The 14,744-nt window shown below is 44.2% G+C and overlaps 1 protein-coding gene across 1 annotated transcript in view; it reads right to left on the reverse strand.

Annotated features, from left to right (window-relative positions):
* Nucleotides 1–14,744, reverse strand: part of CDH23 (cadherin related 23) — a 408,502-nt gene that overhangs the window by 102,385 nt on the left and 291,373 nt on the right. The window contains exons 23-30 of the mRNA XM_090058715.1: nucleotides 12,539–12,599; nucleotides 11,337–11,485; nucleotides 9,596–9,731; nucleotides 8,705–9,093; nucleotides 8,516–8,617; nucleotides 3,751–3,900; nucleotides 2,003–2,131; nucleotides 770–898 (exon numbers count right to left, since the gene is read on the reverse strand). Coding sequence (XP_089914841.1) covers nucleotides 770–898; nucleotides 2,003–2,131; nucleotides 3,751–3,900; nucleotides 8,516–8,617; nucleotides 8,705–9,093; nucleotides 9,596–9,731; nucleotides 11,337–11,485; nucleotides 12,539–12,599 — 1,245 coding nt within the window. The remainder of the gene's footprint in view (nucleotides 1–769; nucleotides 899–2,002; nucleotides 2,132–3,750; nucleotides 3,901–8,515; nucleotides 8,618–8,704; nucleotides 9,094–9,595; nucleotides 9,732–11,336; nucleotides 11,486–12,538; nucleotides 12,600–14,744) is intronic.

A 14,744-nucleotide genomic window follows, 5' to 3' on the forward strand; every position in this document is an offset into this window, starting at 1 on the left:
CCCAAAGCTTCACACAGCCCTAATACATACCACATGGGCAGCCTGCATGTGTGGCATGTGACAGATCAGGGAGGGCAGAGACAGCACAGCAGCAGATAGGACAGGGAACAGAAAACAGAGTAGCAGATTGGGCAGGGGAAGGGAATTACAGTGGCATTTGGAGAGCTAATGTGGGGCTCATACATGCCATGCCTGCCAAAAAGGCTGCCCCCTGCTGACCTATTTAAACATAGCTGGAAGAACCCAGTGGTAGTTCCTGCCTCCCCAAATATAACAAATAAACTCTGCCAATGGCTTTGGGAGAAATCATTTACAAACACAGTCCTTTTTTGGCACAACAGAGCCACAAGATAAAACTCACGTGGAGACCAGAGTCTGTGAACTCAATTCCAGGCCATGGCCAAGCCAAGTGGTACAGTCCCGATAAGTGAAATAAAGGCTGTGTGTCACCTTTCTGCATCCTGGATTCTGGGGGTGTCTTTGGGACTGGAGCAGCTCCAGAGACTGCTCTAACTTATGCTGCCACGGAATAATCAGAGACCACTCTAGAGCTTTGCCTCCTCTGGTTGGCATCTATGCCAATGAATGCAGTGGAGTAGAGCTCTATTGCAGGCCTTGTGCCACTAGGGAAATCTCACTGACACTGGGGGTATTCCCCAATAAGAAGATCCATCCCCTGTACATCCACAGAACCAGCCTATAGGAATGCAGCAAGGATTGTAAACATACACACATCACCTCTGCACAGCGCTGGCTGCTGGGTACTTACCTCATTAACGCTGACATTGTATCCAAAGAGATTTTCAATAACTGGTGGGTTATCATTAACATCCAAGATATTAACTCTTAAGATGTGATCATTTTTCCGGGGTGGTACTCCATTGTCAGATGCCTGGATCTACGGTGAAGCACAGTTGTTATTCCTGGATAGAAATTCATTGCTTGGATCAATCCTTGGTAAAAAAAACAAAACAAGGCCCCTTCCCACAAGGTAAAAAAAAAAAATACAAAGCCAGAAAAGAAAAAAACATTACCAAAATAGGCACTGTCCAGAAACTTGAAATTTTGATTTTTACATTAAAGGAAAATGCCTCAGTCAAATCTAAGGGATATAATGGCAGTAACTGATGGGAATAAAACTGAATTTTAAAAATATTGTTATTTCAGAGGTGACCCCTTTCTTCAGTCTACTGCCAAGCAAACAATGAAATATTTGTGGCTGCTTCACACATTACAAAAAACCCAGCAAATTCTATGATTCCCACTAAATGTGATAGTAGTCCTCCTCATACAGCACTTTCTACTGTGAGAATGAACTTGCTGGGTTCTTAAACGTGTCACCTTTTCTATTTTTGTTGCTAACCAAAACCAATACAGAACAAAAAAAACCCCGGTCTATCTAGTAAGCTCTGAGCAGACGTATTGCAGTTGCCACCTTGGAAGTGGATGAGAGAACAAACACATATCTGATTATTAGTCTTTGCCTACTGAATTCATGAAAGGTGCCCAGTTAGTAAGGTGGTGACCACAGCATAAGGATATTCTGGGGCAGACACCTGTCTGGATATAGCTGCTGTAGTACCATTTTGTGCTGCCACCTGGAAATCCAGTTTTTAAAAATTGCAGGCTGTAAATAACCATGTTACCAAAGCAGTCAATGTGCAATGATTTAAATATATCCTATAATAAAGTCTTCACAGCAAATTAAAGTACTGCATCATATTATATGCCTATTTTTATACACAGATGTGCAGTATTTTATACAAAATACATATTTTTGGTGTGGAAAATTTCCTAGAGATTGTGCTAACCAACCACAGAGTACTTCTGTAGTATCACATGAATCACAGAGTCAGAGAAAGTACAGTAATATCAAGCTTAAACCACTAAATGCAGCTTTTCATGGCACCATCAGACAAGAGGGATAGTCTCTTTGCCTGCCCCCAGAGAACAACGCATTTTGCAGAGAATGCAGCTATGATGGTGAGAAGATCCCAGTTACCCTTAAGGTGTAGCGATCCAGTAGTTCTCTGTCCAGTGGCTTAGCCACAAACACCTCTCCATAGGTATTGTTGGTGGTGTGGATCTCAAAGACACGGCCTATATTTCCTGATATCAGAGAAAAAGTCACCTGCAAAAAAGGAAATACATAATGGAATTCTGGGAATGAGGATGGAAACTGATAAGAAACACAGTCATTACAATAAAGTAAAACAAAAATGCCTAGCTCTCATACAGTGCTTCTCAGAAGATATCACAGTGCTTTACAAAGTATATTTTCTAGCAGACTGGATACCTAAGGCATAAAATAGGGAAGTGATTTGCCCAGCATCACCTGGAAAACAACTGGCAGAGCTAGGAGTTGAATTTGGGTCTCCTGAGTTTCAGATCAGTGTCCACTAGGTCATCCCACCTCCTTGAACAAAGAGTTCAATTCTTGCTAAATCTAGCTCCTGCTTCTCCTTTGGCTAAAAATCCTCTAATGAAACAGCCTCCCTTAGAGTGTTGTGGTATATGTGCTTCTAGTTGTTATGAGAACCAGAAAGCATAACATTAATCAAAATAAATTTTTGAAATGGTACAACAATTTTGTTGTGAAAGTTCTCAGTACTCTGGGTTTAAGAAAGATTTTAATCTACCACATTTTCCTCATCGTTACTCTGTAAAATCAGATTCTCCAGGGTTTCAGTGATACTCTACCTAGTTGAGGCTGACATTGAGGCATAGAGATACTGAATTCAAATTCTGAATTAAATTCTGCTCTTATTGGGGCCTGATCCTATGGATACTATTTCACCTTTATTATTAGTTTTACCTAGTGCATGACAGGTGCTTTCCAAACCCTACAGAAGGATATTTGCAGATGGAAGACTTCACAATTCCAAAGCATCACCTAACTTCATTAGGCTTTCACATCGCCTCTAAGATGGGCAAAAATGTATTCAGTAAGGTTATTGTGGACATACATTGCTGCAACAGAGAGCAGGATACGGCTAATTAATTCTGTGTGAAAAGTTGCTCTAGAAGGTCGGAGCAGTTGATTAATTCTACTATTGTATTAAAGAAAATAACAAAATGGAGAGAGCTTCCTGTTTCAATCTTAATATAACTTCCCTGATGTCCATTGTGGGGTGGGACACCAACATCTGTTTTTCTCATTTTCAGACCCATTGTCACACATGGCGGTTGTCACAGCTTTTCTAACACCAAAGGGAATTAATTTGTTATTCTTCCTCCATCACCTTTTACAGCTGCAAACCAGATTTACCCCTACCTATTACATTTGGCATTAGCCATTCCAAACTACAAGACAACCTTAAGGATTATGGTCTTTGTAAGAGTCAGAATTCATTACACTGAGTTTAGAGACACTAGAGAGGTGAGGGATTGCAAAAGCATTCATTGAGGAGGTGCTAGATACATCTGGCCTAACAAATATTAATGGGACTTTTCAGAATCATCAGATAAGGGTTTTGTTCTCCGGATATATGGGCATGATGCACAAAAAGCAGACACTCTGAGGCATAAATTAGGATCTAACTCCTCTACCTCACTTCCTGAAGCTGGCTCTGCTCAGAGTCCCTGGCTAGCAGTCATATGTTCACATCAATAGCCCACACGTTCTCATGATGGGAAAGAAAATATTCCCTAAGAAACAGGGAGAAGCAGAATCTGTCCCCTACATTTCATCTGCTTCACCCACCTTTCTGTGTGCCCCAATACAGTATGAAGCTGCACAATTTTTGGTACCTGCCCATTGCTTCCAGCATCTGGGTCTCTGGCTAAGACTAATGCAATCCGCTTCCCAATGGCACAATCCTCTGGTACACTCATGGCTGAGTCCGAGGTGATGTCAAACTGCGGGCTGTTGTCATTCTCATCCAGGACAGTGATTGTTACCTGTTGAATGGTAGTCACGAGATTAATGAAGGCTATACTGAAACACAGTTCTGTACAATCACCTTCCTGGATGGAATGGGGGGGAGTGGCTACTGGAGTGAACCTGAGATATATGAAAAATGCCTTAATGATCATCAGCTGGCATTCCAGCTTTCCGTTCCCATATAACTGCACTTAGCGTTCAGGCTCTAGGTTACTGCAAGAACTTAGTTCTTTCCAAGTCTTGACAGCTGAAACTCGATCCATCTTAATATATAGGTCTCAATTCCCTTGTAACAGTGTACACATGTGTGTATGTAAGACAGACAAATGAAGGGATGAAAGACCAATGTAGTGCAGAAGTGAGTATGGCTTTTATCCTCTCAGTAGAAGGGGTTCTTTCTACTCAGAGCTCTCATTGCTAATAACGTCTAGCTAGATATACTGTAGACCTGAGGTCGGTAACTTTGCTGTAACAGTGACCCGAATTAACATAGCTTGGTCCTCCTCAGGCTAGAGATGGCAGCTGGAGGAGGCAGTGCACCAGAGGTGGCAACTGACAGAAGGGGCCACTAGACGGTGCCATCTTGCAAAATGTGCTTGGCAGGCCACACAAAATCCCTTTGCAGGCTGGATCCAGCCCACAGGCCATAGGTTGCTGCCCCTGCAATAGACCTATCCCTGCCAGAGGACCCATCTCTGCTCAGCTTCCTGCAAATTCAGCTTGTGACTGATTTCATAGATTTCATAGACATTAGGGCTGGAAGGGACCTCAGGAGATCATCGAGTCCAGCCCCCTGCCCAAATTAATTAAGTCTGCTGCACCACGCTAATTAGTGTGCTCCAGCAGCTTCCGTGTCTCATGTATTCAGCGTCCTTGCACTTCAAAATGGCAGCAGGGGTACTTTAAAGTTTGTCAAACGAACTTTAGTTAAAGTGCCCATGCTGCCTGTACCCGCTGGGCTGTGTCTGCTCCTGAGGCCACCGCCCTTAAGACGTCGGTCCCGCCCCAGGACCCTTGAAGGCAAAGTGGATGTTCCGTCACCACGTCACCGCCCCCGCTCTCGCCTGCCACGTCTTGATGGGGGGCACCACCTGATCAGTTCTCGTTGCCCAGGTCCTCCTGACGGATGTACACGGGGCTCCAACCACCCCTGCACCCCAGCCTCACACCACCTTCTGGAGCTGGCCTGGAGGAGCAGGCACGTGGCTCCTCTTGCCCATCTGCCGCCCTCCTTTACCCCTTTCTCTATGCTAGAAGGGTCGAGCCTCTCCAGCTACGAATCTGGCTCCAGACCCTTAGTCCCTCGGACCCATGTTCCTAATAGGTCCGGGCACCTGCAGTCCCAGCGGCGACCCCGCCCCGATCTGGCTCCTCATTAGGGCTCCTCGCTGCCCCACTGAGCCTCGCATGCACCTGGCTCTGGCGTGTCCTCCTCGGCGGCTTCACTCCGCTGCTACGCGATGCAGGCGTCTCCCGCCTGCCGTTGACTCCTGGCCGCTGCCACCGGCTCCTTCCCTCCGGCTCCTCTGGCTCTGGCTCCCCGTCCTTCCCTGGACACTACGGGGTCTCACCCTCTTCTTCCTCTGTCCATGTGCTTCCTTCTACGGGGCCCTCCACCCCCTCTGTTGCAGCTGCTGCCGCTTTTATCCGCGCCGGCTAGCGTTCCCCGCTGACGTCATCGGCCGGCCACAGCTGAATGAAGAGCCGGCTCACAAACCGCGCGGCTTTCCCCGGAGCATTGACTCCTGCTGCCGGTGAGTTTTCGTTATCGTCCCGGCCCCCGGGACACTGCCATTTTGAAGTGCAGGATGCTGAATACACAAGATACTGCAGGTGCTTTAATTAGAGTGGCTCTTAGAGCCACTTTAATTAAAATGCTCCGCCTCTCCCCCCAGAGCGTATGTAAAAACACCCTATATTTCTATAGAGATTTATACCTGTATAACTAAACTTGCACAAACCTTTGCAGAGGTTTTTCTGGGGTGATGAATACATTTCATCTCAGTTAGGAAGGGTGATAATCCGGGCCCACTGAATGGACCCACAGTTCTCTTGTCAGGTAGGTCCAGTGCCTGAGTTCAATGCTAAGCTGTACTAAAGTGCAATCTTGCCAGATACAAAGTAATGCAAGGAGAAAGGAAGGGTGGTTAGGAAAAGGCCCAGAGCACAAGGCTCCATGAATCATGTCCCTCTGTGATTGTATTTTCATATTTACTGATGCAGAATTAAGTAGTGGCAACCACAGCAGCAACAGCAGGCAAGCATGGGGGTAGATGCAGGTGCAGTTCAGCTGCAGTTCCTAGCTTATTGAGGAGACAAGTGTCCAAGGTGCCTCTTTAGCTATAGGAAATGTTGTCATCAGATAGCAAATTAAAAGCTTATACCTTACATATAATAGGACAGAAAGAAAGGAAGAGCATTTTTGTTCTTTAAGTTCTATTTATGAGTGCTCACATTCCCCAGGTGCAGTCTTTGTCAATGTGATAATGTCATGGAGGAAGCCTGAGAGGTTTATTTTGCATGAACATAGGTGATTCCATTATTGTTGTGGCTAAAAAAAGTCATAGCCAGGAGAGGAGAAAGCCTCAAGAGTAAAGTCTGCAACTGCTGAGGCAAACTCCCACCTCAGGGCACCCAACCCTCTGCCGCTTGGATTGAATGCCACTGCACCAAGTGAAGTCTGGAGTATGGAAGATAGTTTCTCAGACTCCCAGGTTCCGGAGTAATATCACTACCTGGATGGCTACAAAGAGGCCACATTTTCAGTAGGTGGAAATCTTCAGAGCTGCTATGCCTTGAATGGCATGACACTAAGTTATACCAGCCCAGGACCTGCCTCACATATACCCTCAAATATATTTAATAATTAAAAAAAAAATTACCATAAGAGAATATAAAGGGTGCCTGGCTGAGCACTCACAAATCAGATGGTAAAGCTAGGGCTGCTTGAAGGTGTAAAGGTGGGAAAGAAGGTCCAAGGAGTCTCTGCCACCTCCATGTCTGAGCAGAGACAGAACAGACGTCAGTCCTCGAACCTCCAAGGCACAGGAACTAGTGCCAACAGCAGTACTAAAAGTCTAACAGGAGCAGAGATGAAAGGGCCAAGTATGTGTCAGCCTCTCCTTGACTCAGCCACAGCTGGTAGAGTTGGGCAGGGGCGGGAGAGTGTATGCTACATTCTGTTAACAGGAGTAGGGGATGCACAGTGTTCCCTGGGCACTGTGTATTGTGCTGTGATTTTCCAGGGCTGCCCCCTATGCAGGACCAGAAAAGGTCTGCACAGATATTTATGTTGTGACTATCAGAGGAAGGCAGGCAGGAGGGAAGAAAAGCACGCCTAGAATTAGAAAACAAATGCTCTTACCTTCTGTTGCAGGGAAGCAGAATAGGAAACAGAAAAAAAAATAATTATTAAGGTTTCCTCTTTCCTCTTAACATTTTAATGTGAGCAAGGTGCTTTTGAAAGGAGGTGTGGGGCTGGTGAAATCAGGACAGTACAGGGAGGTAAATGCACAAGTTTCCCTCCACAGCTCTGCTCATGCATCTCAGTGCTCTGAGCCAACCCTGCATAGCCGCTGGAGAGGTCAGATCTCAGAGGTGGAAGGCAAAGTCTTCTATCATGATTCAGATTTGCCTATCAGTGGAAAAAACATTTATCTTTCCAACAATGAATAGACAAAGGGTTATTTACTTCAGCTGTCCCTGGCTATTGGCTCTAAAACCTCCATCTTCTCACTGCAGATTTAAACCTCATCTTGTGTAAATTTTAGACATGAACATGACACTTACAGTCCAGTGAGAAAAGCAGCTAGCACTCTGACAGCTGGGGCAAGCTTCAGTGGTGGCTTGGCTATGCTTGTTTTGGCCGAACACACATCATTTTTAGAGTCAACAGATGCACCAAAATTGAAACTACCACATTTAGTCTTGAAATGACATGTGATGTCTGGCTGACAACAGGCCATAAGGAAATGGTCAGGAGTTCACATCTCTGGACTAGATGGCCAGGTGGTGTATGCTGGCAGAGCTCCTTGAACTTTAATAGAACTATAATGATTTACATGAATTGGAGACCAGGCCCACAGGTCTAATTCTCCTTTGATCCCTTTGGGTTTAGATGTTGCGCCACAATGTGCAAATGTCCCACAGATGAGGGGTTGGCAACTGCCAGTTGCTACACTGACAAGCTGCTGAAACCCAGCTCTTACCTATGTGAAAACTGCTTAGAAGTGGTGAGTAAAATCCAGATTCCAACCATGTTTTTTTAAGGCCAGCATTACGCTATACAGAAACTGAAAGCACAAGAGCCCATATTTATATATCTGACCTGTAACATGGAGCTTGCACACTAAGAAACTTTCTAGAGCAGTGGTTCTCAACCTTTTTAGACTCAAAGCACCTCTCAGAGGGGGCCTACTATAGTCCATCCTCCCTGCTGGGAAGCTACACCCCTGATCATGTGGGTAACAACCCTTCCAAGTGGCTGATGGCCAGAAGCTTTGTTGCCAGCTGGCAAGGATTCCTTCCAGGAGAGAGAAATGAAAGGCTGTTACAGTGCAATAAGCTTTTGTTTTGCTTGCTGCTGAGAGATGGGCTAAAGAGCAACAGTGAAAACAGCCAAAATCCACTCACCACTGTAGAGTCAACTTTTGGCCCCCCATCATCTGCCACAACAGTTAAGATGTACAAATCCCCCTTCTCCCGATCCACTAGGCCTTTGACAGTGATCACACCCTGCCAAGGACAAACAGCCATGAAGATCATGAACACCCAATGCCATGCTTACTAATCAAGCAGATGGGCCACCTATTAGCTACTTACAGTGACTCCATTGATCTTGAAGAGGGACAGTGCCTGGGGGCTGGTGTTGGGGTCAAACTTATAGGTGATCTGGTTAAGGTTGTCAATGGAGCGTGCCTGGACTCGCAGCACCTCCGAGCCCATGGGGATATTTTCCATGATCACTGCTTCATATGTGGCATTTGAAAACTGCACTGCCTCATCCAGTTCATTGAGCAGGCTGACATAGACACTGCAGAAACCTTGGTTGTTGGGAGGTGCCTGGTCCGTGGCAGAGATGTTCATCAGGTAACTGGTTTTGGTCTCATAGTCCAGGTAGTCGATGGTAGTGATGAGGCCAGTGCTCTCATCAATTTCAAACTTGCCCTCAGAGCCAGATAGGATTTTATAACTCACCAGGCCTCCGTTCCCTGGGGAGCAGGAACAAAATGATCAGAGGTAAATTGAGTTTTCCTGAGAAATAGGCAAGGCCTAAGATACCAAAGCTTTATACAACATGGTCCACATGCCAGAGGCCTGAAGGATGTCCCACCATACCTCAGATGGAGTAGATTACAGATGTCAGGGCAGGTTACCTCTTGCTCACATCACGGCTGGTTTTATCATTCCTTTTAGCTTTTGGATGATTTTGCCTACAGGTTATCTAAAGGTGCTAATGAGATGGTGTGACAGCATGTCTCACCTCCCTGAGGACACATGTGAGGGAGCAGTGACAAAAAGTTCAGTTGCCAAAAGACTGGTCTACATGGTCTGCTATAAAGGTCCCTGAATCAGAGGAACTGGATAGTCTGTGCCCACTGCATTCTTATGAGAAAAAGGGAGGTGCAGATATGCCCAAAAAACAGGATACAGAGGGTGAGATCTCAGAATACAGAGGTGGCTGCATTTTGCAGCTTAGCACAACTTCCTCACCTGTGTCTCGATCTGTTGCCCGGACAACCGCGACAGAAGTCCCAATCCCTGCAGTCTCTCGTAGCCCCAGACGGTTGTACTGCCGTTGGGTAAACACTGGCACCTCATCATTTACATCTTCTACATACACTATCACCTAGAAAAGCCCCAAAACACAATTAACATACCATGCCCTACCTGGAATTTTGTTTTGAGAAAAGCAGAAGAAAACAAGATTTGTTCTGGGAGTTGCTGGTTACCATTTCAAGGACCTCAAGCCCCTCTCTACAGACAAATACTGAGAGATCCTAACATGTGAGCACTCACAACTCCAAAGGACATCAACAGAAGAAAACAAGTGCAAATCATAACATTCCTTTATTCACTCATGCCATTCCAATAAAAAGAAAAGAAAAATAGTAGCTAGGAGGTTAACAACAGCAACAACATAATTTTCCAGTGTTGTGTGTTTTTGTCAACATGCCACCAATTTTTTAACACTGTTATTAGGTTTATTTACAAAAGGAAATGTTACCTTATTTATGTTATATGTTATTTGACTCACAGGTTTAAATCATACACCTGATTCCTGTGGAACGAGTAGTTTAAATTTTGGCACACATGGATGCCAATCATTATCTTTCTGAGGCATTCCATGTATTTCATTATGTGGGAGTCACTGGGATGAGATGTAAAAAACTGAGCTCTTCTTTGTGCCCCGTAGACATTTAAGATTCTATGGGAAATTCTGTAAGTGTTGGAGTCCATTTCAATATGCAGGTCAAAACACTCTTCCCCTCCACTCCCCATGTAAGTTATGCAGACTACTGCATTTCAGTCAGCTTGATCCTGGTCATCTGCTTTGAACTGTATTGCCTGTATGTAGCTCTCAGTCCTGCAGTCAGATTCATGCAGGTACAGTTTGCATCCACAGTGAGCCCTGTTAACGCTTGTGGGTCTCCACACTGATGTAGAGATTGCATGGATTCAATATCAGGGCAATAGATCTTAAAGTATGGTGGTATCCTTCAAGGAGGTACAGTGTTTTGCAGATGATACCAATTATTCGTACTAGATTAAGTTTTATTTAAACATGCCACTAACCAGGCATACTTATTTTCAGATAGCAGACAGAGCTGCTATCTATCACAGACACAGGATGAAAATTTCAACAAGAAGGCAAAACAGTTGAATTCATAAAGAAGGGTAGAATTATGCACAACTAAGAAAGTATCAGGCAAATCTAGCTGAAAAGTTAAGATGCTTTTCAAAATAATGTGATGCCCATGGGTATTTTGGCACAGTCATGCACCTCCCCTTTTTTTTTTCTAACTCATAACTAAAGACATTTGGCATAAGTCTTTTCTGATGGCATGAAAAAAATTCCCCTTGCTGGCAATTTACTTGCTATTTTTCAGCCTAATTATGCTATGAAATGTCACAGAAAAGAGGCACCCAGAGAATTTCCCTCAGTATTTCCACCCTTGTTTGCTCAATTTTCCACCCTGGTGGTGGCTTCACTGACATAGGTGGAAATTACTGACATTTGACGCAACTGTGCTAGAAGTTTGCACTAAACCTTTCCATGCCTTTTTGTGGAGATCAAGTCCTGAGTTCTTTGCTGCTTGTGTGGATTCCTTATCATCATCTCATTGTCTGCTGTACTCTGATGTACTGCCCCCTCCTTCAATACTATAATGTAGCTCTGCTACTACCCCTTCCTTCCTCCCCTCACACTCCCAGACCTTAGTAACATCCTCACCCTAACAGAGCTCCTCATTGGTCCTTGCTCACTGTTGTATGCTTCGACCTCCAGGACGTGAGATGAATTGCGCTCCCTGTCTAGGGGTCTTGAACCTCGCATGACCAGCCCTGTGCTGGGGTTGATCCGAAAGTTGTTATTTTCATTTCCTATTGGCAAACACAGAAATAAAACATAGTACAGTACCCATCAGGCTAGTCTGCACTTGGAAGAAGCACCATGGGATCACTACATGAAGCACAGTATACCTGGGGAAGTGAATCGGAGATCTCAGGTGAGTCATTCCTATATATAGTGCTGTAGAAGACACGAGGCCCAAGCATGCTTGAGTATCAAGCCTCAACCATACTAAACAATATTGTGTACAGCTTTCAAAGCTGGTTTATCTTGCAGGGTTTAATTCCTATCCACACTACAGATAAACACTAATCTGCAACTATTTCCAATAGGTCTGGGCACAAGAGCCCATCTTCTTTGTAAGACTCAAATAAGACTCTAGAACGGGGGTGGCCAGCCTCTAGCATTCATGCCACAAGTTGCACGGGCATCCTCTGCCTGTGGCATGTGGCCGATGATGGAGGGAGCAGAGCAGCAGATGGGACACGGGAAGGGGAACAGAGTGGCACTTGGGAAGATGTGGGGCTAATTTGTGGCAAGCCTGCCAAAAAGGATGGGCCCCACTGCTCTAGAACGTGGTCATGAAAAGTTTAAGAAGTGTAGATGCAAATTGTGCCACTTACCTAAAAAGAGCTAAAAGACATTAATGCAGACTGGGTTATAAGAGGTCAAAACTACAGTGTAATTACACTGGAATAATACTTTCTGAGAACTACCTGTTGCCACCTGTTACACTGCTCTCAGTCTCAGTGATATAGGTAGTCTTCCAGTAATGTGACATTGGTAGCTATTAGAAGTATCAAAAAAGCAGACTTACAGTAAACTGGTACAGTGCATCTGCCTGCTAAACTGCAATTACTTTAGCATAACCCACATTGTTAAAAACCAAATTCTTGCTGATGAATGTCAGAATGAATGACGAAGTTTGACACAGAGGGGAAAGGGTGTGTCTGTTAGCTGCAGCTTATGATGTGAATAACATAGTCATATCACATGAGACCTGCAGCCTGCTCACCCAGCCAAAACAGGAGCGTGAAACCTCAGTTATCTGTGATCCCATGCTGCAAAGAGAAATCTTGACTTACCCTTGACAATCCTGTACCATACTCTTCCATTAACTCCTTCATCTGCATCTGTTGCTTGCACCTATATGAACAAAAAAATGCCAATAAAGGCCAGTGATTTTCTGATTGTGCCCAAAGTCATTCCTTTCCTCAGCTCTCAGGCACAGCTCAAATCAGCAATCCTCAGATAAATGGAACTTTCCTATTTTTTCAAATCCTCTAAGGCACAGCTTTAAGTAGCCTCATTTCCCATTGAGTTCAGCATCACAAGGTCAACAAACTAGCCTGTCACCTCTGGAAATCTCACTTGAGCTGTGGTTTGAGAGCAGGCAAGCTCTCTGTTGCTCTGAACTGCACATGATAAATAAAGTGCTACTAAATTACTAAAGTGGACTCTCATTAGTAAATCACCAAATAAGGCAAATAGAAAAAAACCCATCCACTTAATCTAGGTATGCATTGGCAATCTCTAATTGGTCAGACTGTGTCTAGGAGCAAAGCACAAAGCTCAGCCAGAGAAAAACAAAACAGGAACATTATGCAAGAAATCACATGTACACTTTCTCACCTCTCTCTCTCTTTCACACACACGTATGCCACACCTGTCCAGTGCCCCTTGCTTAACATTAGCTCACATCATCTGAACCACAGGCAATCTGGCACAGTCTAGGTCACAGTGGAAGCAAAACAACTGTATTGCATGGGTCTGAATACTGTCTTCAGTTGAAGCTGTCTGCAAGACCAGATACTTATGTTGTGCTTGCAACAGGTTCACTGAACTGAAATACCTCCATTCAAGGGAGCTAGGTGGTTCATAGAATTGGTAATGGGTTGAGGAGCCTTTTGCATCTGGGCTGCTAGTTCATACTGAATCTACATCAGCACTTCCTATACGTCACCAGGATCTAACATTCCAGGAGGTCAACTTTCTAGGGGATAAGTGTCTATATCACAAAACTCTGGGCCCTAATTTTCACACTTGCTAGTTATCTAAGCAGATATGAATGGAGAGAATTGTCACTGGGATTGAGCCACCCTCCCATGATTAGAGTTGGTCAAATTGGAAGCAGACTGATGGAGATGCCTGGACTGCTTTTCTACATCTCAGACCAAGTCCTGTGAGTATACAGATGACAACTTCCATGATTGTGACAGCAACAGTAAATTAAACAAAAAAATAACCAAGAACAGAAGTCTGGCTATACGTGCTCTGATAGCTGTGAACAAATCAATTGAAGTGTCAGGAACATAAACACTAAAGCCTCATTCAAAAATATTGTGGCTGTGAAAGATTAGCATAGAAAGAAAAAAAAGGGAGCAGGGAGTGGACACTTTCCTGTTGTCTGTATCTTTCTGTAGCCAAAGCTGTAGATAGTTTAAGCCAATTCAAGCCGCTATGGCTTAATTGAGGCTGAAAATCAGAAGAATGAGGTTCAGGAATTGCTTTCTAATAGGACAAGTGGGGCCAAACAAGTTAACTAGTCTTAAGAAAGAGCTTGATAAATTCCTGAATGGGATGATACAATATGGCTGCTTGCAATAGCAGGGGACTGGTTTTGACACTTCAAGCATGTTTTCCAGTCCTATGTACCTGGGTTGCAATGGTGTAACCCAAAATTCCATACCAGGAATGATGTCTATTAACATGTTTTTCAATTATCTTAAAAAGGGGGAGAATTCATAGATAAAATAATTTAGCTAAGAGGACAGAAGACTGCAAGGAACTGCAAAGAACCTAATTAAGATAGCAGACTGGGCGGTATGCTCGCAGATTAAAGTCTTAGTTGACAAGTGCAAGGTAATGCACAGCAAAGGGAATAAGTTGAATTGCTTTTGTGCATTGCCAGGGTCTCAATTAATTCTAATGCTAATTGAATAATTGCACTTAAAAAGGAGTTATTAACAGCTCAATGTCAAATGGGGGGGAAGAAGGGTTTCGGAAGTGTTTGTCTGGGGTCCAGAACAGTTCAGTATCTTCAGTAATGACCTGGAGGATGGCAATGAATACATACTTAGTAACTCTACAGACGACACCAAGCTGTGTGGGGTAACAGATACTTTAGAGGCCAAAACTAAGATTCAGAAAGACCTTAATACATTGGGGAAAATGGTCAGAAATAAGAAGGATGAAACTCAGTAAGGACAAGTACAAAGCACTGGCACTTAAGAAGGAACAATCAACTAAATAAATACAAAATGAGCCTTCTAGCAAGGCTGCAGAACTGCT

The sequence above is a fragment of the Crocodylus siamensis genome, chromosome 7, assembly GCF_052110815.1.
Source record: "Crocodylus siamensis isolate JL-2025a chromosome 7, ASM5211081v1, whole genome shotgun sequence".
NCBI classification, from domain to species: domain Eukaryota; kingdom Metazoa; phylum Chordata; order Crocodylia; family Crocodylidae; genus Crocodylus; species Crocodylus siamensis.